The 26627-nt window shown below is 47.3% G+C and overlaps 1 protein-coding gene across 2 annotated transcripts; it reads right to left on the reverse strand.

The window, feature by feature from the left end:
• Positions 1 to 7900: 7900 nt before the first annotated feature.
• LOC125758154 (gastrula zinc finger protein XlCGF57.1-like) lies at positions 7901 to 26399 on the reverse strand. Of its 2 annotated transcripts, XM_049414986.1 has the most exons (4): positions 25826 to 26399; positions 18201 to 18266; positions 17899 to 18121; positions 7901 to 9875 (listed from the first exon to the last, which is right to left on the reverse strand). In XM_049414986.1, the coding sequence occupies exons 1-4, from the start codon at positions 25943 to 25945 to the stop codon at positions 8764 to 8766; spliced, it is 1521 nt and encodes a 506-aa protein (XP_049270943.1). In that variant the 5' UTR covers positions 25946 to 26399; the 3' UTR covers positions 7901 to 8763. The 2 variants fall into 2 exon arrangements, with proteins under 2 accessions (XP_049270943.1, XP_049270944.1); XM_049414987.1 differs by lacking the exon at positions 18201 to 18266.
• Positions 26400 to 26627: the final 228 nt, after the last annotated feature.

Genomic DNA, 26627 nt, shown 5'->3' on the forward strand with positions numbered 1-26627 from the left:
AGTACAAAAATAAATAATTGGGGGAAAAAAGGTTATTCTGCCTTAAGAGGCAGAGAGATGGACTGTGAATTTACATTTTTTGTTATAATAACATAGATTTAATCAATGTAGATAAGGCATTAGGACAACATGAAACAAGGAAGTTTTTTTTTCTTTTTTCTTTTTTATCCTTCGAGCCTGGTGGCAGACATGTCACCGCCCCGTTATAAAGGGGACGCTCATAGCATCCATCCATCCAGGTAGAATCACTGGAAAATCAGAGTACCGCAAAGGTAGGCTGCACGCGGCCAACATTGGGCGGCGGCGGCCATTTCCCTTCCGGACCGTCCGGCGCGTTGCTAGCGTGTGTTGAGAAGTCACCGATCTTTTAGCCTCGGAGCCTTGTTACGCTCGGCGGAACTGCATTATGTGTGTGTGTTTCTTCAAGAGGATATTAGAAGTGATCTCGAGTCATCGACAATTATGAATCAACTGCGCGGTAAGCGGTGTAACTAATGAAACGTGCGGCGAATGTTGCCATGTGCTCGCTAACTCTCTTCATCGCTTCATCGGTGTCTGTTCGTATCACGGCCGCGTGCGTTCGCTAGGTCCGGAGCTGTAAACATAGTTGCATTAGCGCAGTGACTTCGTGCGAGATGCCATTCACTTCGACACTTGGTGAACCTTGACTGTTTGCGCTAACTATGCAGTCGGTGTTCAGGTTCACTTCATAGCGCACTCGAGAACACTATCGAAGAACATCGAGGACATTCAACATTGCGTCCTTTGGCTGATCGCTGACGCATATACCTTGCTTGCGCACCACGCTTGCTGTTCAACTGGGTGTTACGTGTAATAGAAATGGTGTGCGTACGGTAATTGGAAGTTGTGCGCGACGTATTTTTGTCTCGGTTCGGAACGCCAGCAGCCGAACGCACAGGCAAATCGGCGTGCGGTAGGTAAGGTGCATCTTATGTTGCGAATACGTTGTCATTTCCTAACAGATACGTAGAAACTAGGCCATCAAAAATGGCTGGCATCACTAATTAAGTGTTTCATTTCAGATATTTTGTCTCCTTAATACTCTCAACGTTGCAGTGGATTTGCAAATATTTTTCTGTGTTCCGACAAACAGTTTTTTGTTGTTGACGTTACCAGCACGTAAACAGCTGGGGATGGGGTTCGGTTTCTGCTCTGCTTTTAATTTCAACTTTTTTTTTTCATAATGCACTCTTATTAAAACTTACTCGACACAGTGCTTCATGTTCTTTTGATCAGTAACAGCACATCCCGGACACTTTTAAAGCGCATGCTACTGCATAGGGCTCGAATGAAATCGATTCCCTCAATGTGTGGAATCTGCCGGTTTTTTTTTTGTTTGTTTGTTTTGCTGTGACCATTTTTCACCCACTTAACAGTTTTGTAAGGGTACGCTGGGCGCATTGCAGCATTAGCAACATTTTTTTGCGAGAAATTTTAAAATACGCCTAAATAACATTGCGTTATACCAAGTTCATCAACAAAGTCCCACGCTCCTTTTTTGCGCAATGGCAAATGATCATGCCACAATTGCCGTCGAGGTATACCAGTAAACAGTTATTATTTTAATAAATCTTCGATTTCGCTCGCGTGCGTGACACGCTTAAAACTCGAAATGCATGCACAATCTGTTCAGGAGATCGAGATATAAACAGCCGAGCAAATAGAAAGGTATGTAGTATGTAGTTTTCAATATCGCTGAACATAGCTAACCGAAAAGGGAAAGTATCCTGTCGCATGAGAGCTTTTCCAGCAAAGTTTGTGTAGTTCACTGCAGAAAGGAGTGTGTTCTTCGAGGGGGGGGGGGGGCGAATTCATTCCGGCCAACTATGCAGCCCCGCAGAACGACGCTCTTTGACGTTAATTTTTCCCACACGGAATGCAGAAATGAACGAGATTCCCAGATTACGTTCGGTTGTTGGTGAGCTACTCTCTGGCATCTGCATGACGCGTTTAAAAAAGCGACGAAGTACTTATAGGGACCATGGTACTGCTAAATTTCCGGCCGCGCTCTACGTTCAACGCGCCTGCACCCAAAGCGCTTGGAAGGGATATGGCGGCGAGAGGTCACGTGATGCGAGTAAGCCAATCGCGTCGGCGGCGGCGCGCGGAAAACAGATGCGATACTCTGAAATGTTTCCAGTGACTCTATACTGAGGTACTAAGCGCTAGAAGGTAGCAACATTGGATTTAATTTGTCACACAAACAGGTCGGAGCGATGGTTGAGCAGAAGCTTCCAGGTCTATTTTATGCTGATGATATTGTCTTATTTGCGGACAGTCAAGATGATATACAGCGACTGGCAGATATATGCGGAAGGGAGTGTGAGGCTCTAGGACTAGGATTTAGTGCAACAAAATGTGGATTGATGATATTCAATGATCGCGGAGACCATACGGTCTTAATACAGGGCCAAAAAATACCGAGGGTAAGCGAGTACAAGTACCTCGGACTATGGGTAAATGAGGGGGATAGATATATGGAGGTACAAGAGAAAGCATCGGTAGCAAAGGGAAAGAGGAATGCTGCAATTATGAAGCACAGAGCTTTATGGGGATACAATAGGTACGAGGTGCTTTGAGGGCTGTGGAAGGGTGTGATGGTTCCGGGGCTTACATTTGGGAACTCAGTGGTGTGCATGAAGTCAGAGGTGCAATCAGGAATGGATGTAAATCAAAGGACGGTGGGCCGCCTCGCCTTGGGCGCTCACGGGAAGACGACAAATGAGGCGGTGAAGGGTGATATGGGATGGACAGGCTTTGAAGTGAGGGAAGCGCAGAGCAAAATGAGATTCGAAGAGAGGCTGAGGAAAATGAAGAAGAGTAGATGGGCAGAGAAGGTTTTCAGGTATTTGTATAGAAAAAGCGTTGACACGCAGTGGAGAAAAATAACTAGGAGGCTCACCAGTAAATATACGGCTGGCAGTGCGGGCGATATGGCAACAAGGAGCATTAAGCGGAAGGTCAGAGAGGCGGAGAATACTTATTGGATGACAGCGATGGAAAAGAAGCCGGCTCTGAGTAACTACCGAAAAGGAAAAAACGAAATAAGGAGGGAAAGGTTTTATGATAATTCAAGGGGAAGCGCTTTACTGTTTGAAGCAAGGTCGGGCTGCCTGAGAACGCGTAGTTATAAAGCGAGATTCAGTAACGAAGAAGAACTATGTACATGCTGGCGGGGGAACTAAGGAAACGATGGAACATGTACTGATTGAATGTGGCGATATTCACCCAGGTATACGTGTGGGCACGAGTCTACATGAAGCCTTGGGTTTTAGGGACAACAACGGAAAGCTGAACACGCCCGCGATAGAAATAAGTAAGAGACGGTTAGAGTATTGGTGGCAGAAAAGTAGAGATAAAGTACAAAAATAAATAATTGGGGGAAAAAAGGTTATTCTGCCTTAAGAGGCAGAGAGATGGACTGTGAATTTATATTTTTTGTTATAATAACATAGATTTAATCAATGTAGATAAGGCATTAGGACAACATGAAACAAGGAAGTTTTTTTTTCTTTTTTTTTTTCTTTTTTATCCTTCGAGCCTGGTGGCAGACATGTCACCGCCCCGTTATAAAGGGGACGCTCATAGCATCCAGGTCTGTCGAGAGCACCCGCCGACCGCCGGCGCCGTACGTTTCGTCGCTTGCACGCTTGCACGTGTTCTCGAAACGTCTGCGGTGTGCCGATTTGAACTTGTTCGGGATCGGTACGTACCGATGTGACCATGCCAAAGTGATGTGTAAACAGCAAAGACACTGCTTTGCACCTGGATGCAATACGGGGTATACTTCGGCCCGCAAACAAGGGAAGAAAGCGTCTCTCTTCTCTGTTCCCGTCGACGATGAACGGCGCAAGGCCTGGGAGCGTGCGATTCCTCGCACGCTCCCAGGCCACATTTCCCCCACCTGGTGAAATGTGTCCGTAACGCGGTTTCTTCCAAAGGGCTTTTGACACCAGATGGTAGAGTTAGCAACGAATATGTAAAGGAGGCCTGCAAATGCGACACTTCAAGTTCAGTGACACTCAGGGCAATGCCGCACGTCACCATGGCTGTTTGCCAGCCTAATGGCTTCGAAAAAATGCGGGTCAACTTGGCATTCACTTTCTTCAGTGATGAAGTTTTAAGGGGCCTGTATGTCTACAACAGCCAAGTGGAACACTGCTATGGCACTGGCTGTACCAAGGCTACTTCTGCGTTTGTCGCTATGATGAGAGACCTCATCGATGCCATGACATCAAGATACTCAAAGCGAGGTTTAAGACCAGACAGTAAAGAAGTATCAAGCATCAAATGCTTTTTGGAGTTCTTAGCAACCTGGGAAAAAGCTGTACCTAAGCAGGGTGGGTTCTTGAGCGAATCAACTGCCGAAGGACTCCGCGTTACTCTTACCAGCACACTTTCTATCCTGCACTATGTCACGAAAACCTTGGGCTTTAAGTACTTGATGACGTCTCGCCTGTGCCAAGACGCGCTTGAAAATCTTTTCGGTATCCTGAGGCAAATGTCTGGCTCGAATGATCACCCTACGCCAACACAATTTTTGATATCTGTGAATTGCCTCAGTTTTTACAGCTTGGCAAAGTCACCCTCAAGTGGCAACATACCTTCTGGAGTTCTGAGCAGCCTCCTATGTCCGGGCACGCACAATAATTCAATGAAACTGCAGAATAAGCTGGATGAGCTCCTAGATGTTGGGCGTCTCAATGAGGTTCATGAAATGATTGTAGCGTGTGAGGCCCTCCCTGACCACACTGATCTCGTTGAACACAAAAGTGACTCCCGGATCACTTATTACATCAGTGGCTATGTGGCCCGGAAGATGTTGAAGAAGACAAAGTGTAGTGAATGTAGCAGGCTGTTGCTTCACTCAAAGGATTCCAACTTGCTTCCGGCAGAGTCGTGCCTCACACGCTATATAGACAGAGGTGGCCTCCTGTACCCGTATGAGTCCTTAAGAGACCTGGTCAAAGCTATGGAAGATGCATTCACCTATTGCTTCAGTTTTAACAAGCTGAAAACTGATAGCATAACAGACCTTATCTCTTGTCTGTCCGTGAAGAGGTTGAATATGGTCGGCTGTGAACAGCACAAAATGGAAGTGACAAATCAAATCATTCGCTTCTTTACACTGACCAGAATGCATTTTCTCGTTGGTGGAGAAAATGCGTCCAACCAAAAAAAAAAAGAGAGAAAAGATGAAGTTCCTGAAGTTGAGACGTACGACTTAACTGTCATAACGTTAACACAGCGAACAAGGTTTTATTTTATGTTATTGTACATTACCCACACTGTGTTGTCTCTTGTGACTTTTAGTATTATCTTATTCACATTTTTCACAAAGGTCCCATTAAAAAATTTGATCTCATTGTCTGACTGTGTTTCACATATGTAGAAATCAATTTTTTTCGTGAACTGGTTTGTGACTGTATCTGTGTTTATGCTAATGAAATCTCACTGTCATGTGTATATGTATGCCCATTGTGGCATTGTATATTGACTGTTCTTTTTAGTTGCTTTATTCACTTGCTTTAGCTGAGTTTTGTATAACTTGCAGTTCTCTCCAACCTTAATGCACATGTTTTGTTTATTTCTTATGGTGTTTTTCGCGTTGAATTGTAAGAGTGTGTTAAAATAAATGTCTTGCTTGTACAAATAGACCTTGGTTTTCGATGCGCAAGTCATAAAAAATACGCATTCAAGTATGGTTGCTGATACCTCTACCTGCATTGAGACGTCACCGAGAACACTTTGGCATCAAAGTGAAAACTGCACGGACGTTGTTTTGGTGTCAAGCTCACGGCAAGTCATTCATTTGATTCCCTATCTTCCAGCGCTTCGGGGTGCGAGTGGCAAACGTATGTGCCAGCTAGCCTTTGTTATAATCCGCATGGTAGCGTGAAATAGTTGCAACGAAAAGCGGCTGCTACGCCAGCTACGCGCGCGCGGGCGGGCACCTCGGAGCCGACAGCAGCGCCGCCGCACCTGGATGAATTCTCGCTCCCTCTCCGGCGCGCCGATGCTACCGATGCTGACACCTCTCCTTCTAGCCACCATAGTCAAACCGAAACAGAGGCTGTGTCGGTAATAGGGTAGTAATAGGGCTGACGCGCTGGAGTTTTGAGTACTGTGGCGGAGCCTGGTGGCGTGCGCCGAAGTTGCTTGGGTAGTCAAAAATGGACGCCGACCGGCGAGTTACGCAGTTCTCAGTTGCTTTAAGCGTTTTACTTAATTTTGTGCCTAGTTTTCAGGTTCAAAAAGTGCTTAAAACATACGCAGGAACTTGTCCGCTATGCCTGCAGAGTCTGACATGTTTGACGAGCGATCCCTGCTTCAACAAACCGTGCCGAAAGCAGGTGGTCTGGGCGACGGCTCTGAGCAGCGCGCGGTCGCCGCCGTTATTGTTACGTGGTTAATTGCCTCAAACATGGGGGTAAGGATCCTAATGTGCGGTTTTACTGGTTCCCCTAAAAGCCGTACGAAGTAGAGCGACGGAACCGCTGGATACGTGCCGTCCGACGCGTGAAGTGAGTACGCGAGCAAAACGTGGTTTGCAACGTAACGTGCCGATTACTTTTCGTACGCGCGTGAACGCGTCGATATATGTATATATTCCCTGTGTGCAGTCCAGACGGCACGCCGTGGCTGCCGACGGCGATCACGAGGATATGCAGCCGGCATTTCGTGGGAAACGAGAAAAACGATGGATGAGTCCCCCTGCGTATGTGCCTACGATTTTTCCGGCAGCTTACAGCCGGCTGCTTCCAGCGGCCGGCTGTAAACATTGCGCGCCGTCACTTCTCGACCGCCACCGCACGCTGACAGAATTTGACGAATTCCCTAGAAGCAAATGTTGAAAATTACGACCGTGCATGGGGAAAAAGTGTGTTCGCGACTGAATGCGGCAGAAAACGGCACACGACGCGAATGCGCTCATTCGGGCCGCCGACGGCCAGCCTTCGTCACTGGACCTTTCTTGATTCCGTTTCGTCGTGTAATACAAATCATGTCGGCTTTCTTAACAGCAATCTTTTCGTTTATGCACTGACGTTAATCGCGCGAGCATGCCTCGTAAAACTTAACTCGAGTTCAACATCGTATGAGATTCGCTGCACTTGCGAGTTGCAGCGCGCCGAAATGGTTCTTTCAATCTCCTGCACGTCGTAAACATACTTGACGTTGACGAGCTTCTTGCGTTTACGCAGATTGCTTGGCCTGAAGAACTCAGCCACGCCAGAAACTGGCCGAGATCCAAAGCGCAGCACAACCGACAGCGGCGGCTCCATTGCGCATCTGAGCTTAGTGCTGCATGCGGCCGCCAGTCTGACTGCTCGAAACCAAGGAACTTGTCGTAGGGTGCGCTTTTTAGCACCGTTTTCGCAGCGCCGCCTGGGCAGCCAGTCAGGCCTATGAGGAGCTTGTAATTAATTATCTGTCGCGCGCTGCAGCAAACGACGTGCCGTGTTATAACTAACAGGCCCCCAGCAACACATTGCAGCAAAAAAACGCCGGGAGAAAATTTTTGTGTCAGGACTCCTTTAACGGGCTGCATTTGTATTGTCACGCGGTCATCGTCGTCGGTACAGAGACAAACCACGGTGCCAGAAAAATACTTCCTTACACCGTGAAATAAACGCTCGGACTCGATCGAGCGCAGCAGATCCGTCAACACCAGTCGGCCAAAGAACACCCATGAGTCGGCGAAGCGGCGTTCCAAAGAGCTCCGCTACGAAGTGACGGCGCCACGATCGTAATCATGTGGACCGTACTGCTAGGCTGCAAAGAACCTCTCCCATACTTGAGTGGCTAACATCGCTGTTGAGATGATGATCATGATCGCAACCGCAGGCATTTCCGGTAAAAAAAAAGCATGACCTTCGAGATCCGTACATTTAAAAAAAAATGCATGTTTTAGTTACAGCCTCCGAGATTCGCAAAACCCTTTGCATATCTCGGAAGTCGCGGCCAAGTGTGTTAATTAACCGGGAAGTGGCAGACTGGCCACGCCAATTATCCGGTTAAATTTACATGTAAAAATTTGGTACCGCGCAAATAATACAAATTATCCGGGATTCCCAATTAACTGAGCACAAATTACCAAGGTTTTTCTTATTTAAGCAGGCATTTTGAAATTATGCAAAATTTTTCTCAATTAACGACGCTAGCATTAATTATACGATGCGTTAGAGCATTCGCGATTCAATTCCGGGATTACCAGACACAAAGCTACAAATTACAGTAAAAAGTCGCAGACAAACCTTTCGCTGTCAGGGGTCCTCTAAGTCCCCTATGCTACATGAAGGTGTAATATCAGACATATTTGAGATCCTCACTTCAGTAATTTGGAAGAACGACCCACCTCCTTCAACCTCTTTATTTTCCAACTCTCATTTTGTTCCATAATCATTTTTTACAACCAATTATGTAAAAATTTGGTTATTTCCCGTTTGGTTTCCTTGGTTCTCGTCAGTCGCTTTCATCATGATCATGGTTTACAGTAATCAAACACTTACATTTCTCTTCTCGTTCAGCTTAAACATATTGTTTGCAAACAGTAAAAGAGGGTTCCACGAAGCCATATGTGTGAATTCCAGACCATCTTTCAGAAGAATGTCGTGTCACACTGCCTTTAGCATCGACATGTCACCAACGCACTGAACATTGTGCGCACATAGCAAGATAGAGCACAGATAGTTACCAGATATCTGGACTCACCCTACTTTTGTGCCCAAAGTACTTTACCTCCTAGATAAGCAGTGGGGGCTGCCCTCGATCCGTGCTGGCGCAACCCTCGCCTCCTATGTGCTTGCGGATGTGTCTCATGAGGCTGCCCTTCCGACCAAAGGATGCATTACAGTGTGCACAGGCAAAGGGATGCTCTCCTGTGTGAGTGCTCATGTGGCAAGTGAGGGTGCGCTTCGTCGAAAAGGATGCATTGCAGTGCACACAGGAGAAGGGACACTCTCCAGTGTGCATGCGGATGTGTCTCACAAGGCTGGCCTTCCGACCAAAGGATGCATTACAGCGCTCACAGAAGAAGGGACGCTCTCCCGTGTGAGTGCGCATATGGTAATTGAGGTTGCTTTTGAATGAAAAGGATGCATTGCAGTGAGTACAGGAAAAGGGACGCTCTCCTGTGTGACGGCGCATGTGCTCAGTGAGGTGGATTTTCATCGAAAAAGATGCATTGCAGTGAATACAGGAAAAGGGACGCTCTCCTGTATGGATGCGGATGTGTCTCACGAGGGTGCTTCTCTGCGCAAAGGACGCACTGCAGTGGACACAGGAAAAGGGACGTTCTCCTGTATGCGTACGGAAGTGTTTCACGAGGCTGGGCTTCAGAGCAAAGGATGCATTACAGCGCACACATGAGTAGGGACGCTCTCCTGTGTGAGTGCGCATGTGCACAATGAGGTTGTTTTTCACTGCAAAGGATGCATTACAGTGTACACAGGAAAAAAGCCGCTCTCCAGCGTGCATGCGGCTGTGTTTGACAAGATCGTATCGCTGCAGAAAGGATGCACTGCAGAGGGCACAGGAAAATGGACGCTCTCCTGTGTGCTTGCGGATGTGTCTCACGAGGCTGTCTTTATGCATAAAGGACGCACTGCAGTGGACACAGGAGAAGGGCCGCTCTCCTGTGTGGGAGCGCACGTGAGCCAGCAGCTTTGACTTGTAAGTGAATGCAGCTGGACACAACTGGCACTGTAAGGGGGGCTCGCCCATGTGTTTCCGAAGGTGTTTGTTCATAGTCGACGTGTCCAAGGTCACATAGGTGCACTGCTGGCAGCAATGAAGTTGGCCTCGAACAGACGCCAGTGATGAAGACTGCTCCAAGGATGCAAAAGACAAGGAGCCTGCAAAGCCATCGAGAGCACACAAAGGCAATGCAAATTATGTCATACACTACATTGAACTGGACTACAGCAGCAGGCAATACCCAAGAGTTCCTCCACATGTGTGTGAAGTAGATTATCTTGTCTCGCCTCGCACAAACCAAAGCTACTGTTATGACAATAGTGCACCGACACAGCAAGTCTTACAAAAACTCCTATCTTATTGCGCATAAATTCTGTGCTTGACACATGCGAACGCCAGGTGCCGAATAAATAGAATCTGATTTAGATGCCATTCTGATGTTATATCGAAAGAGTCAAAAGTGGTTGAATGTGCACCAATAAACACTAACCCATTATTCCACTTATTGTATTTCTGGTTGCAGAGAAGTACCCATGGAACACTGCACAGCAAAATAACCACTTCATATTCCAGCACAAGAAGCATATGAAAAAAAAAATATGAGTGAAATAACTTTATGCGGTGCAAGCTGGAAAAGCAAAGAAAATAAGTATGTACATTTATAAAAGTTACAATGGCACCACGGTTTTTGGTGGTCAGAATTACCAAGCACATTATTGTGCATTGCACAAGGAACAAAAAAGGAGGAGAGGGCAATTGCGCTGAATCATGGTTGTCAGAATGAAGCACACTCAACAATGGTAGGTTAGAAATTCCTAGAAGGGCTTAACTCTTATTGGTTTTCGTTGTGTATGTACCATATCAGATGGATTCAACAGCCCCCTTTGAAACGTTTATACTGCTGCTGGAGTGTATAAAACTTGTGAATAAAGTATAACTCTGTATATTAACTGTCTCTTGGGGAACGACCGTCATTCAACGAAAGACGGACACCCAAACATCGGCCACTTTCAAAGCACCCTGTCGCTTCCCCATGGCAGCCGCAGGTGACCTCGTTCACCGGTTGCACGCTTGAGAGCAGCACTATAGAAGTGCGCTCGCGGTCCGTCACGTGGCCTCTCTTTCAAATTTCGCGGGCTTTCTTTACAACGCGGAAAAAATAACACCGTGAGACGTATCGTACAGGAAACAATTCAGTCCGTGGTTTCTAAAGGTGCTCTACAGCTCAGTGTCCATATTTTGGGTTTTCAGCCAATAATTAAAAAAGTTAATTAATTAAAAAAATTAACTAATTAGTTTAGTGGAAAATGAAAAATAGCCTGAGTATCTATAGGCTAGTGCGAGAAGTATACATTTGGTCCAATTTGCCTCTGAAGTGCCTTCCATTTTCAAAGTCTTGGCTCAAGTTATGTGGGACAGCCTGTATATGCGTATGTTTCTATATGTTTGTATTAGTCTTATTATTTCCTGTTCGGACTGAATGTGTTCCATTGCTGAACTCCCAGTTTAAATACATGTAAACCTTTTTTTGTTATTATGTTCAGGCTATACTTGCTTCAATATGTGCACTGTAACTGTAACCGATTTATTGTATTTTAACTCCCGTCTGTATTGCCCGCTCAGGCCATTAGGGTACCTGAATAAAAAAAAAAATGTGAATAACTGTGCAAAGGCAGGTGCGGAATTCGAGGCCACCAATAAAATTAATCTGTAAACAATCTGCACACCTCTCCAGCGTTTATTTGGCACAAATTATGGAAACGTGCAAAGGAATGCACCTAGTGAGTTTTATTCAGATACAGTGACCATGAAAAATCGTTGAAGCTGGCCTTCAAACGCTTTGCTGTAAAAATTCGGCAGATCACATGCGTTGTGGGAATCGGTTTCATGCGAAGCAGTCAGCGAGTACTTATATGCTGTATTTTATGGCTTCGAGCTAAGCATTACGAAGTGGATCGACCGGTTTTTTGTAAGTGTAGTAGCTGTGCACACATCGTGGGCTTACCAGGCACGGCAACAACACTGGCGTTTAAAGGGTAACTTATGGTGCGACGTAACGTCAGCCCTCACGTTAGAGTACATATGTAAGTATTATCGAAACTAAGTGCACTTCATGGTGCAATCACGTGAATATCATACGTAACTTTCGTTAATGTGTTCCTCTGGGGTCGAGCAATGCTTCCATATAGCTTTCTGAATCATAGGAATACAAATGTAATGTTTATTAGGCTGCTATAAAAGCTGAGCCAACACTGGAACCAGTTACGTTAATCTGACATGACGGCTGTATCGTAGAAGTGCATATGTAGTGTTTATTGCTTTTTTGTAAAATTAGACAGCCAGCACCACAACCACAATTGACGTTTCACCAACATTACGCCTGCATAGGCTGTTTTTCAAACTAGTTTATAGCCCTGGCGTGGCTCTGTGGTAGAATACCTGATTGCCATGCAGAATGCTTAGGTTCGATTCCTCCTGGGATCCTAATTTCTATTACTTCCATTCGTCGGGTCAACGCTGCCGATGTCTGTTTTTCTTAACACTCTCGCATTTAAATTACGAAAGTGTGTTCTCCCTGCTCCTGGGTAGATTTAACGCTTTCCTGCCCTGCCCTGCCAATCACCTGTGGCACCTGTGAACCTGTGAATCACCTCTGAACTGTCAATCACCTGTGGCGCATACCCGTACACTGTGGCCCGTGGTAAACGGATATGTGCCACATGTGTCTTGAGGAAAGAGTTTGACGATGTATGCAACAGGATTTTCATGTTACTCATGTCATGACCAGACAGTCATATTCGTCAAATCCTCTAACTCCCATGCCAATTTTTGTCTCCATCAAGTTAAGGAGGCTATCATAAGAGCACCCAGACATAGGCAGCTAGACAGATAGATGCATAGATACGTAGAAACGGTCAAAGTGCGAAAGGTTCGCTAAGAAATGCTTCGCATTTAAAATTCAGAGGTGCTGCTGGGCAGTACGCAGCGAATCTAGCAGGCACTCATAATAGGGGGAGCACACCGCAACGTCAATGTTTATAAGAACCCGGCACAAAGAGAAGGCTTCTTTCTGGTCAGGTACGGTGACAACCTCCCAAACAATCTGGTAGAGTACAGTCACTCTTATGTATCATTCTGATCACACTGGAGTGACTGGTGTGACACCGTACACGTTTTAGTCAGTAGGCTAAAAACCACCCGTGCCTAGCGCGAGCACAGCAACAAGCCCAGTAGTTGGAATGGAGCCTGCCGGATCCGAGGGCCTGTAATTGCAAGATTCGCCCACATGGGAAGCATCACGTCGTATGAATTCCCAGGTTTTTAACAGCGAAGCTGTTTAAGCTATCTGTAAAACCATGCTCGTCCATTAAAAACCTCGCATAGCTGTGATGTCAACTAGCATAGCCATGGCAACCAAGCGAACTGCGCGTCGTACGTGACCTTCGCCAAGCTTCGCCCACCTGCCTTTACACTACGCACGAACCATTCCTGCGCGCCGACTCATCGCCGTCGCACTGTGCCGATGTCGAGAGCATGTGCTGCATCTTTTCTTCGCCGTGGGTAGACCTAAACGAACTCCAAAAGAAGCCGCGTATAAAGAAAGATAACGTCCAGCCAAGCTAGAATATGCTCGAAGACATTGAGCCGAAGGGGCTACTTGCCCCTTCGGCTCAATGTCCGCATTGGAAGCATCACGTGGTATGAATTCCCTAGTTTCTAAGAGGGAAGCTGTTTAAAGGGCCAGTAGACAGGCTCAGAGTTTTTTGACACCCCACAAGCAAGCTCGCCAATTCGTACAGTAGACCGCGGCAATCACATTTTCCGAATATTACAGCGCTGCGTACCGCTGCAGGCCCCGCATTTTGAAAAATAATTCCTCCACCTCTTTCCCTCGCCTGACCAATCCACCCCGTACGCGCAGTGATCCAAACTTGCCCATGGGAAACTTGATGCACCGCTGCGCTTGTCGACTGGTCTAAACCAGGTAGGTCTCAAGAAACAGTTGTCAAGTTAACGTCAGTTCCTGTTCCCACCCATCGCTACGAAACTACGCCTTGTTTCTTGGCCCTGCGGTGATGCGGTTTTGGCCACACAGATGTCGGGCTGTTGTGCGTATATTCCTTGCACTGCATAGCACCTGCGCGCACTTCGCCTTTGACATGAGCAAAGGCTTAAAAATACCGAAAAGCCGGAAACTGCCCGTGAAGTTAAGAAGCACGTGCGACAATGTAATGATAAACAACCAGGAGCCACAGCAAGCAGAAGTGCATTGCGACTGATCTAGCTCGCCGCTGACGTCGTGTCATGTTGCCGAAGTGGGCTGAGTCATGACGATGGGCTACGCCTTCCCCTCCCTTTGGCGGAGAAGGGTGGCAAGGCCGCGCAAAATTTGAAACCAGCTGAAAGGGATATTCTAACCCCTGTAACTTCCTTATTATAGCACGCACTCTGCCGCATGTTCACATAGCAAAAGTGCGCAATTTCTCTTCATTACAATTTTTGGATCTCGGGGTTGTTTACTGGCCCTTTAAGCTACCCGTAAAACCACGCTCGTCGACCGTAAACCTGGCATAGCCATGGACACCAGGCCAACTGCGCACCACACGACCTTGCCCAAGCTTCGCCCACCTGCCTTGACTTTGCGCATCACCATTCCTGCGCGCCAACTCATCGTCATCCCACTATACCGATGTCGAGAGTACCTGCTGCGTCTTTTCATCGCCGTGGGCAAACCTAAACGAACTCCAAAAGAAGAAACCGCGTATAAAGAAAGATAACGTGCAGCGAAGCTAGAATATGCTCAGAGACATTGAGCCGAAGGGGCTGCTTGGCGACCGTCGCCGGCAAGCGGAAGAGCCAGGATATGTCGCTCGACGGAGAGAATACATGCAAAATCGCTGCAAATCCGTGCGCAGTCTGCTTGTGGTCGAGAACTTCCAAGTACAAAGTCCGGCAGAGTACCGCTTCAGAGGATAACAGTCTTGATCCAGTTTCCGGGCATGTAACTTGGGCACGCCTGCAGCGTATGCGCAAAACCCAAAGCAAGTGATGCCTAGCCAAACGTAGTGATGCCTAGCAAAACCTAGCAAAATACTTTTCGAAACTTGAGAATCGACCGGCTTCGCTGTCTTTAAGCCTCGCGCGACTTGGCTCAAGCGTTGCCATTTTTTCGGATGCTGTATCATGCTATATAGCCGTGCTATAGACTTCTGGGCATCCTTGTAACAGTCAATAGAGACACACGGTACATTCTATTCTTGTTTTAAAATTAAATACAATTGCCCAAGGGCCCTGAAGGCACATCTCCCATGGAACTGATAGTCATTGTAAAATATTAGGTCCGAACTTGCGTTCCGCTATGACCACAACGAACAATGCACGCAATCCGTCTCATTATTCTGACAGCAGTTATACGGACACTCGAGGTGCATTTGTGCCGTCGCCGTCAGGTTACATATAAAATCTGAATCAATAACACCATCCTCCATGTCGCGCCTTCTATGTCCGAGTGAAAGCAAGCGAGGGCTGCAACGGTCGCTATTCAAGCAGAGATTAAACGAGCTGGCTATCTTCATCACGCGAATGCACACGAAGAAGAACCAGGTGAAGGGGAAGAAGTCAAGTTGCTCGGTCAGCAACTGTAAACTTTGATCAAGCGGGTGCAGTTGTATACTATCTCGAAAGAAATCAGTACTCATACCTTTGTACAGTTTGTACTTGCTGCGCTCTCACCGCTTACTTTGCACTGAAGCGACAGACAGCACGAAAGTTGATTCGCTCACTGGAGCATGCATACTCCCTTACGTCAGCGTTTTGCAGAGTGATGCCGGATCGGATCCTAAAGGGGTGAGCTGCTAGCATTACCGTGTTTACTCTCGTAATGAACGCACTTTTTTTTGCGAAGAACCAGAGCAAAGTTGGGGGGTGCGTTTATTATGCGAGGTAAATTTTCTAAAACTTTTTTGGGATGAGCCGAAGATATATAATGCAAAAAAAAAAGTTGGGTAGCTTACCTTTCACAATGAACATGCGCGTACACTATTTGAAAACACGCATTTTTATTGCACTTCAATTGCTTCAATCTTCGTCAGAATCGCTGGCACCGTCGTCCAGGTCACTGGCCACTTCAATGTCTTGGTCCCACAAGTGGTCGTCTTCGCTGCCGTCCAGCGCATTTGCGATTCCCGTCTTCTTAAAACTCTTTGTTATCAGATCACCTGGCAGCGAGCGCCATGAGTCCAAGATCCAGGAGCACACCAGCTCGACGGACGGCCTCTTAATCTTGCCGGTCGGCGTCAGGGCCCATGGGCCATCCATTCCGTGTACAAGCGGCGCACACCGTCTTTGAAAGGTTTATTGATGCAAACATCAAGGGGCTGAAGCACCGAAGTGAGTCCACCCGGAATGATGGCGATCTCGGTGCGCAGCTCCTTGAGTTTCCGGCGAACGTTCTCTCCCAGGTGGCCGCGAAAACTATCGAGAACAAGGAGAGACGGGAGAAGCAGGGCGCCAGGGCGTCGTCCCCAGACAGTCTGCACCCAGTCGACCATTAGATCGGCCGACATCCACCCTTTCTCCTGAGCCCGCACGTGTATTCCGGCTGGGAAGTTGGCCTTTGGCACGGTTTTTCGCTTGAAGATAACGTACGGTGGCAACTTCCGGCCATCTGCCGTGACAGCCAGCATGACCGTGAAACGCTGCTTTTCGGCGCCTGTCGTTTTAACGAGCACGCTACGTGCTCCCCTGTCATTGACAGTCCTACTCATCGGCATGTCGAAATTGATGGGTGTTTGGTCAGCGTTCCCGATTTGCAAGAGAACGAATTCTCGGTCCCGCCGCAGACGTATAACGAACTTGTGAAAATCCACTACCTTATTTTCGTAGCAAGGAGGAAGCCGCTGACAAAGTGATGTGCGCCTCCTCAAGCACAGTCCGTTGCGCCGCATAAAGCGCGTCGTCCACCTATTGCTCGCTTTAAACGCCGTGGGAGCGATGCCATGCTTCCTGGCTGTGGCTCGCGCTTGCGTCTGGATCATTTCGTGCGAAACGACACAGCCGTCGTTTCGTAGGTCCTGGACATATTTTAAGACCTCCTCTTCCATAGCAGGAAACTTCCCGGTCTTTGGTCCCCTGAAGGAACGTCGCTCCCTATTTGTAGCGCGGAGCTTGTCATGCTGCTTCCGCCAGTAGCGCACACGTACTTCATCAATTCCGAAATGCCTACCGGCAGCACGATTCCCGTGTTCAAGTGCGTACTCCACAGCCTGCAGCTTGAAACCGGCCGTGTAGCTCACATTTCGGCCCATCGTCCACGACAAAACGCAACACAGGCTTGGAAAGAACTTCCAACGAGGTGAGAATGGGCAGTGGGCAGCATGACTTCTGAGGCGAAAAAAAAAAGTAGGGCTATGATGCTATGATGACAACCAATGACAACAATGCTAAAACTCGCGTCACCATCTTGCATCATTTTGATTGGCTGTCCTACCCGGCCTCAGAAATTCCGCCGCTTCGGTGGTAGATGGCGTTATCTTCTGCAAGCTGCAAGCTGCAAGGCTTGCGACCATCCGATGCAAAGGGAAAGCCACAGTTTCACCATCATCATCATCATATCCCCGCGCGCTCCCGCCACCCTAGCACCGCCGCATTAGACATTTAGATGCCGCCGGCTGTTAGGTAGCCTACACGACCGGTCGTGTAGGCTCCTTACGCTGTGTGCTTGTGAGCCGCGATGTCTCTACACTCGAACCATTCGTGAATACTGCTGCGGCGTGCGGATACTTACTTCAAAAACAATACAAAAAGAGAGGGACCGCGCCGCGCACATATAGAAAAACTAACAAAACGGTGCGCTACCGCGGGCGGAGGGGAGGGGGAAGCAAACCGAGGGGGGTCGGCGTAATAAAGGAAAAAAAAGGAAGGAAGAAAGATAAGATCAACGGACGAGGAAGCGCCGCGCGTTGGTTCGTGGGACTGCAGCGGATGAAAGTTAGCGGTGCGTTTATTACGCTGGGAAAAAAAATCCCAATTTTGACGACTAAAGTTGGGGGTGCGTTTATTATGCGAGTGCGTTCATTACGCGAGTAAATACGGTACTTCGTGTAACATTCCGATTTGTTGCTATGGCACCCTTGCAGCGAAACTGACTTCTTTTATTTTACAGCAAATGTGGAGACATACCTGAAGAAACAGCATGTGGTTCTGTTTGTGTAGCAATTGATGACAGACTTTTCTTTTCAAATGATTGGGATGCTTTCTGGCTAGTTGGTAGTCCCACTTGAACAGATTTGCTTGTGCCACGGCCTGGCTCACACGCCGTGTCTGGTGATGTATCTACAGCTTGTCCCGACTCACAAGCCAGACCCAGTGCTGCCTGATGTACTGGCTCTGCTGCACAGTCATCCTGAAATAAATTGGCTTGCATTGTTGCGAGTGATAATGCCAAAGATTATTGTAGAGAAAAGAAGTGAAAGCCTTATTACATAATCTCTTTCGCTACATTGACTTGGTCTTGGCGTGTGCCCGATGGTTGTGTCTTCAGAGAGCAACTGTAAGAATTTGAAATAGTGTATGAAAAGACCAGTTAGTGATGTATACATAACAACACAGAAACTCATAACAATTATTGAAATACATACTTTTCAGACATACTTTAAAAAATATAGTGAAACCACTTATATTTTTGTATAATCGCCTAGTCCTATGTTTTTCCGATCCTCTATCCAGCTTTGCCTTCAGTAATTGCCATCAATTTTACTAAAAACCTCAAACGTATTATATACTTCTTTATGCAGTTTGGATTAGGACGCATATTAGAGCAATAACGGATACTGGAAGATATTTATGGGAATCTACTTGATTAAAATTGAAAATAAACTCATGGCTAACCGGCCTCTGCAGTTCTGGAAATAATTGTAATAATATCTTCATCTTTACATATAGCCATTCGACATGCTCCTTTATATGCATAAGCACTTCTACGCTGGCACAAGAACACTGCTCATCCCTTGTCACGTAAGATGATCGCAAGAATAACTAAACATGAATAAAGTAATCTTTCTCTCTGTGAAAGCGCGGCATGTCACACCACTTGTATATCTGGATGAAAATCTGCATGCGAGTCATGCGACGTCACATATCGGTAGTGTGACGAATGAGATGCAAAGACCGCACGCTTTCCTGGGCCAGCTTCTCTATTATCTGGTTCTTGCTCTTCATGCTAGCTGCCTGTGCACCTGAACCCCTGTTATTGTTCTTTGTCATCACACTCGATTGTGACAGCGAGCGTGCAGAGCTGCTGACAATGCCTCTGGTGGGCGGTGCTGGCTGCATTACGGTGGTTACAATTTGGTTTGGGGATATGCCAAAAGTGTCTCGGGTGGCCAACACTGGTTGCATCACGGTGGTCGATCTCGGCCCCGCTGCAACGTCATGTAATACATGCATCTGGCGGCTGCCTTTGTCGCAGAGGTAACGGTGGTCGCAGCATGCGCAGGGGAGGAGGGCAGAACAGCATCCAAGGAGGCACCGTCGGTGGCAAGGTCTCTCGGTGCTCCTTTTCACTTACATCCGCATGATTGCCAACACTGGGAAGACGGTCACGACATTTGTCACGAGCCTTCTGTGGCTTTGGGGGAAATGAAGAATCATTTTCTTCAGCCAAATTTTCCATGTTAGCAACCGGGCGCTCGCTCTTTTCTTTTTCATCGATGCCCGACAGCTCTGGAAGCAGTCTAGGTGGCTCTTCGGGTGCCGTGGCTGTGAAGTCCAGCGCAGGCTTCTATTCCGTCAATGGGAAGTGGGATTAGCAATGGGGAAACTTTCCTGCGCTCGTCCTGATGAACCTTCTCGCTGAACGCCTGGGTGTTTGACGCATTGTACTCCATTCCGTGTGTCCTTTGCTGGTCTGCAATCAGATGCTGTAGGTTTTTTCATTTTAGTATGGCTGCTCTGACCATATGACGGTACTTGTAAACCTTGAGTTTCCGTTTTGTGACTCCTTTTCCAACCTCACCTAGAAGACACAAGCATGTCCTGGTGTCCTTTCGATGGGTGTCTGGTGTCAACGCAGCCCCTGTTACATTATGTGTCTCACTCGGCACAAGGTGATCCGGTGCGCATTTGGTTAAGGACTGCTCTTGAAGCAGCACAAGAAGCTTCAATGGGTTGGCGAGCATGGCAATTGGTGGTATAGGCTCTTCCTGTTCCTTCACTAGAACATTTCAAGCCCGAGAAAAGCTCGGATCTGCAAGTGTCCCAGCGAAGGTGAACCTGAAGTTACTTCCTCTAACTGCGCTGGAATCGGAGTGGTCACGGCCTCTCCCACTCATACCATGGCATCAAATATACCAGCACAAAGACTGCACCCTGCGGTGGAGTGCAGCTCCTGTGGCCAACATCTGAGGTAGGGCTACCCGGGAAGCTTTGTGTCATGGGGCCGCATGTCACGGTTGTGAGGTCGAGGTAGTTTCGCTCTCCATTATGTTTTGCAGTCGGGAGAGGGTTGCAAGCATGCAGAAGAGGGCCAAACGCTGCTATGAACGGCGCTCCATTCCAGCCAGGAGCGTTGCTTTATGCCTTCGTATTTATGCCATGCCTTGGCGCCACCATGAAGCTGGTTGTTGATGGCCACAAGTCATTTTTGACTTTCCAGCCAGGCACAGCGTGTGCCGAGACTGTTGACAGTTTGAATTTACTGGACAGCGTCGTCCTGGAAAACGCGGCATTCTGGAAGTTCCAAAGGAAATGGTAAAGCAGCAGGCTGAAAGCAGGAGCACAACGACACTAAGCGGTCGAGCTGTCATGTCATTTGCATGAGGGCACGCATGAGCTCGGCGACACTGTCGGGTGAGGTGCCCGAAGAACCAGGGTTCACGTACACGAAGGGTGGTGTGGTAGCAGCGCTCAAGGCGGCGAGATCCACGGCAAGGAAGCCTGGACGGCATCCCCTGGAGGCTGAGACATTAGAACAGTCCTGGGTGAGAGGTTGTTGAAAGGGGAAGTGGGAACAGCGTGCCCAAGCAACAGGAGCTTGTGCGCTTCCTCAGAGAGGGATGGTAGCCATGACAGCTATTCTATAATTATCTGCTTCTGTTTCCTCTACTCTGCGCTAGCTGCCCGCATGCCTGAAACCCAGTGTTGCTTTTCCTCATCGCAGTATATATATGTACATAGGTACTGAATAAAGGTATTCTATTCTTGCCGGGCTGAGTGATAATGTTATTACAACTCGCGACGAGGTTCTTCTGTACCCGCATAGGCGATAGCCAAGTGGATGGGCGGAGGGGCAAACGAAAGCAAGCGAGCTGCACTTTCGTCCAGTGGAAAGTAATGCACATGCTCTGGAGTAGGGCACCACCTGTTGCCTACCGAACGCCCAGCAGAGGTACTCGACCGTATGCAACAATGACGGGACATTGACCTCGCAACCAGTACAAGCAAGGAAACAACGCACTGATGAGTAACAAAGAGGTCTCCTTCTCTCGAAATGCCGCCACTTAGGAAAGTTGCGGAGTTCGACCCAAACACTCAAAACTTAAGAGTCATAATCAAAGCATTTCAAGCATTTCTTAAGGGCTAACAATAAAGCCGATGCAAAGGGCTTCCCCGTTGCTTGCAAAATCATCCTGGACAGGGAACTACTGGTGTGAGACACTGAGCAAATGCAGTCGAAAGAACAAGAGGCATCAGTGAACGTAGTCAAGAGCCGATCGCATCAAGACTAGAGACCAGCTAATCCAAGAAAAGCAGAGTCTGCAAAAGCGAAAAATGTGAAAGATTTAGCAGGGGACACTCGTCTAAGTGTGTCGGTACAAAAGCTCTATTTGTCAGAAATGTTGAGAAGTAGGTGATTTGAAAAGCGTGTGCCCAAATGCTAAAGCGAGACCAAAGAGCCTGCATACGCTTGAATGTTCTGACAAGGGCTCAGAGCATTTATTCACTCATTCTCTTTAGTTTCCAGAATAAAACAAAATACATTACATTCTGGATGGTCTCCTGCACTAAAAGGTAAAAGCTGTAATATAACAGCTTGACTGGGGCCCAGGAGACCAATTACATGGTAACAAGTGACAGCTGAAAAGTATCTAGAACGAACTCTATGGCTTGAGTGCAACGTCCTACGTTTAAGCCACAAAATTACGCTGATGGTGTTTTCAAGTTATACACCCTGTCACACGGCCACCACCGAACTCCGTTTATCTCCGTTCCGCATAGAACTCCTTAATGGGGCTTAACCAGAATGGAGTTGTGGCCGTGCTACACGACTCGGTGCAAGCTTTTGACGGTTGCCGCATGGGGCAGAAACAGCACTGCTGCGCTCGTTGAACCGTCCAACTTTTTGCCTGTGTAGTCGCCTTTAAAGCAACAAAACGTGTTTTTGTGTGTTTATGAAGTGCTCGGAATCACCACTGCTGTCACAGTGCTTGTGTGTGCGCCTCACACGTGCAGAAACAAATATGGCGCAACGCTTCACAGTGGTGGCTTGGCGAGGCGTTGGTGTGGAGAGTACAAGCGCTGATGTCCGAAAAAATACAACTAAAACTTACACTACGGGGCGTGAAATGCTACGCAAAAAAAAGAGCAAAATTATAATTGAGCTCATTAGGACGATTTTGCTAGTGTTGTTTTCAGCGTAGCAGTAGGTGGCTGGGAACGAGAGTACTCCATCGAGCCGAAATTGTCATTACCGAACTCCCTTCACCAAAAGCTCCATTTAACTTCCTCGGCGAAATGGTGACCATGTGACATGAACCCCATCTCTCTCGAGGAAAAGACGAGGGAATTAAACGGAGTTCACGGGTGCCCGTGTGACAGGGGTATTAGACTTGCTTGAAAAAGGGTCAGTGCAAGCATATGTTCTACAGAGCTAGCGAGTGGCGCGCAGCTGCGAACTTTGTTACGTTCCGATGCAATGAGCCTGGCGAGTTGAAGAATTCGCGCTTCAGCGCGTCGTCGATATCTTTTTTTTTATGTCTCGCCTGCCACTGATAAAAAAACTAATGTAGGCGGGGGGTAGCACGAAATAGTGGCCTGGCCTATCAGACATCGCAGTTAGCTGAATTGTGCAAATACGAATTCGAACGCAGTATCGTGCTGTCTACCTTAGGAAACAGCGCATGCATTATGTGTTGAACATCTGTATCTACACAATTTTATTGGATTTGTAATAGGGAATCAACAGGTACTCTCAATATTCCGACACAGTCCTGCTGAATTCATAAGATGCAATCGCAGTGTTGAGAAATGGAGCTCATTCATCCATCACAGCTCGGTTGATGCACTGAATTACGAAACACATAACGTTGCTTTCAATTATCGTTTGACGTGACATAGATAAAACCTGTCAACAAAACAGAGACGAGGCGAAATGCAAGAGACCCATGGAGCGTGCGATCTTAGTGTACGTTGAAGAACCCCAGATGGTATAAATTTTCTGGAGCCCTCCACTACGGCATGCCTCCTGATCATATCTGGGTTTCAGCACGTAATACCGCAGAAATTATTGATATTAACAAAACTCAAACGCGTCCGTGCATCGCGAGCCACACGACAACACTACGCCTATACTCTCTGAAGTACTGCTCTTACCCGCCACTACGTGGCACCACCGTACGTGTGCATTGCGAATACATGCAGCATGAACTGTACCATTTGGTTAATGCAACCCAATCATGTTATGAAGTGAGCATACAAGTTGAAGGGCACACAATGAATATGCATATTGACACGGGAGGATAGCTCAACACGGACAAATGCCGCTTCTTTGAGAAATCTCACACATTTAGGTCGCAAGGTCACTAAACAAGGCATTTACCCTAAAGGCACGCAGAAGAGGGCAATCTTACAAGCCCCCGAGCCCACTACAGTTACAGAGCTTAAGGCGTATTTGGGAATGTGGAATTTTTATTTAAAGCTTCTCAAGAACGCCTCTACAGGAGCGGACTCGCTCTATCGAATACTAAAAAAAATAAAATAATGGCCATGGGAAAGAGAATGCAGCGACACGTTTAAAGCTAAGAAACTCTTGTCGACAAGTAGCAAGGTGCTGACATTTATGACGTCAAGAAACCGCTCACAATGCTTCGCAATGCGTAGTCTTACGACTTGAGGTGCCGCGATTTTTCACGCTAATCATGTCATGACCTCTGAATCGTATTCGTCATACACTGATGTCCTCCTATATATGCCAATTTTGGTAAATACCAGTCTTGGGCAGTAACTAGTTACTAGTAACGCGTTACCGGTAACTAGTTACTTTTTTCAGTAACTTGTAACTGTAACTAGTTACTTTAAAGTTAGAGGAACTTGTAACTGTAACACTGTTACTTTTTGCACGGTAACTGTAACGGGAAATGTCGTTACAGTTACTTCGCTTTTCATAAAAAAATTATCCAACTGCAACACTCGTGAAAGGTTGAAATTCAGCGCTTTGCACTTTTTCGAACTTCCTTCTTTACCATATCCTGTACACACCTTTCAACATTCCACAATAGGGCTCCCCTCGCCGGTTAGGAGAGGAGCTTGCTATTATCTTCCCTGCAGAAGGCCGAGGTCTGAGGTTGGTCTTTAAAGCAACTTCAAGTTTACTTTTAAACTAGATATCGCAAATCAATCATGCTCCAACTGAACAGATTGCTAAGTTCACGTCCGTTTTTTTTTTTCGGGATATATATAATTTTGTCGCTTGAGCTTGTAGCTCTGTTCTTGGTGTACCGGTGGAGCATAAGAACGCCTAGTTTATAGTCTCCTTCGTCCGTGAATCCGATCTAATCCTGTTTGGCAGGCGGCTAGAAAGGTGCATTGTGCGAAGCGGCTAAGAGCCAGCAATACCGTGAACTAGCAAAGCAATTTTTTAAAACCTCTTTGGAACTGATTGTAAATGGTTTACTCTGCCATAACACAACAATTATTAACAATATGACATAGACGTTTTGTCTTCTATGGAGGTTGCATCCTCAGGTTGTTGCAAGCCCACACGTCGCGGCGAATGAACCACGATTCCAGGGATGTTCTTCCCACCTACCTTCGTTCACAAGCCAGCGTCGTCCCATTGTTTAGGTCAAAACTATGCCCTGTTGTCCAGCGGTGTTGAGCAAGGCCCATCGTAGAACGCGTTGCATGGGCTGCTTTAGCAATATTCCGTTTTTTCTGCCTGTTTCGATGTAAGTCGCGTCGCAATCCCCACATTGTACTTTTAGATGACCCCGCTCTGATTGGCTCTGATCTTCCGCAGGTGTATGGTTTTTTGGTTTCGCGCGAACACATGCCTCAATGTATAACGAAGCTTAAAAACGGTTTGTATGCCCAGGGGACGCAGAGCTCTCCGGACAGGGTCTGATACACCTTGAACACAGAGAATATGCACAATCGACATTGCCTTCACTCCTGACGCACTCCCTGCTCCTATTCGCATGCATTTCTGGGCATCGTTAATAAACGCCGTAGTATATTGCCGTCGTTCCAGAGCATCAACCACGTTTTCGTTTTCGAGTCTCCAAGGACATTTATTGATGCGACATATTGAGGCGTACACAACGGGTGCTTGTGTTGTGCCCCCTTTTTAAAGGTTTCCTTCGTCTAGGGTTTTACCACGCGCAATTTCGACTATCCGCACGCCTTCGCACATTTTGAATAAATAAACACTATAATTTGTTTTGTGATCTAGTACTTACTTTATAGAGTAACGGAAAAGTAACGGCGTTACTTTTTCACAGTAACTGTAACTGTAACAGGTTACTTTTGGAAACTGTGTAACTGTAACTGTAACAGAGTTACTTTTTTGGCTTAGGTAACTGTAACTGTAACACTGTTACTTTTTACTGGTAACGAGCCCATGACTGGTAAATACCATGTTGGAGAGTCGGCCACTAAAGCGTCCAGACGTAGGCGGCTAGATAGATAGATGGAAACAGTCAAAGTGTCTTTGGTTCGCTAAGGAATGCTTCGCATTTAAAATGACGTTGTGCACCTTTCATCGAAGTTCCACGTCACCTTCGTGCCGTGTGTTATACAGCTACTCTGGTCATCCACTTTCGCAGAGTAGAATGGCCTCATAAAATTTTTTTTATGCATGCAGCCTAGTAAGCTCCAACATTCGACATCTCACCTGATGTTTTCGCCCCTTCGAGAATGCTGCTTTCGGTACCTGCGATTCGTTCCGTTCGTAAACGAACGCCGACGGCACCACGCCAGGCCTCAGTGGAGCAGATTTCACCGGAGATCCCATTGCACGGATTAGCGATAAACTGATGGTAGTCACTGTCACGAAAATGTTTTGAGCAGAGAACAGTGGTAATCGAAGGCTTGAAATTACTTCATTTCACAGCAGCGATCCACTGAGCAGATTGTTTTTTTTCTCATGTGGGAAGTTGTGAAAGAGTACATCGTCTCTGCCGCCGATGCTCGTTCAGCCGTAGGCAGCACGAAAGGCCAGCATGGTGATGAGACGCCGTTCTTCGTCCAGTAGTAGCAGTTCTTCGAAGCGTAAACCATAATCTTAGGGTGGGTAGGTCGATTATTCAGGACAAGAAGGGCAACTGACGCGGAAAACCTGTACACGGTGAAGGTGCGAGCGGCCGGGACGCGACTTGTCTGCAGCGGCTGAGTGTAAACTTGGTGTAAACAAAGAGCACCATTTGCGTTTCGTGGGCGCTGCCATCTTGACTTCAAGAAACAAAATTACCAAAAGTGCATGTAGAGCACGTGACCATCAGCGACATTGGATTGGATTGGAACAAACTTTATTTGTGCCTGCAGTTGGGCCGGTTGGGCGCTCGCGCGCCCCGACGAGAGCCTACCCGCCTATCTGTGGGCCTTAAGTGTTCTGTGGCATCTGTGGGCCTACGTCGTCTTCGGGGTTGCCGTTACTCGGCGCGGGCACAGAACACTGCGCGGGTCTCCGCTCGCCG

This window comes from Rhipicephalus sanguineus, chromosome 4 (genome assembly GCF_013339695.2).
Source record: "Rhipicephalus sanguineus isolate Rsan-2018 chromosome 4, BIME_Rsan_1.4, whole genome shotgun sequence".
NCBI classification, from domain to species: domain Eukaryota; kingdom Metazoa; phylum Arthropoda; class Arachnida; order Ixodida; family Ixodidae; genus Rhipicephalus; species Rhipicephalus sanguineus.

Bases quoted from the DNA above. Each gene is read 5' to 3' on its own strand.
- LOC125758154 (XM_049414986.1), bottom strand. From the start codon at position 25,945: ATGGGATCTCCGGTGAAATCTGCTCCACTGAGGCCTGGCGTGGTGCCG. The intron at 18,267-25,825 runs GTGAGATGTCGA...AAATTCTTACAG, and splicing joins CGAAGGGGCGAAAACATCAG to TTGCTCTCTGAAGACACAAC. The intron at 18,122-18,200 runs GTAATAAGGCTT...AATTTATTTCAG, and splicing joins AATGTAGCGAAAGAGATTAT to GATGACTGTGCAGCAGAGCC.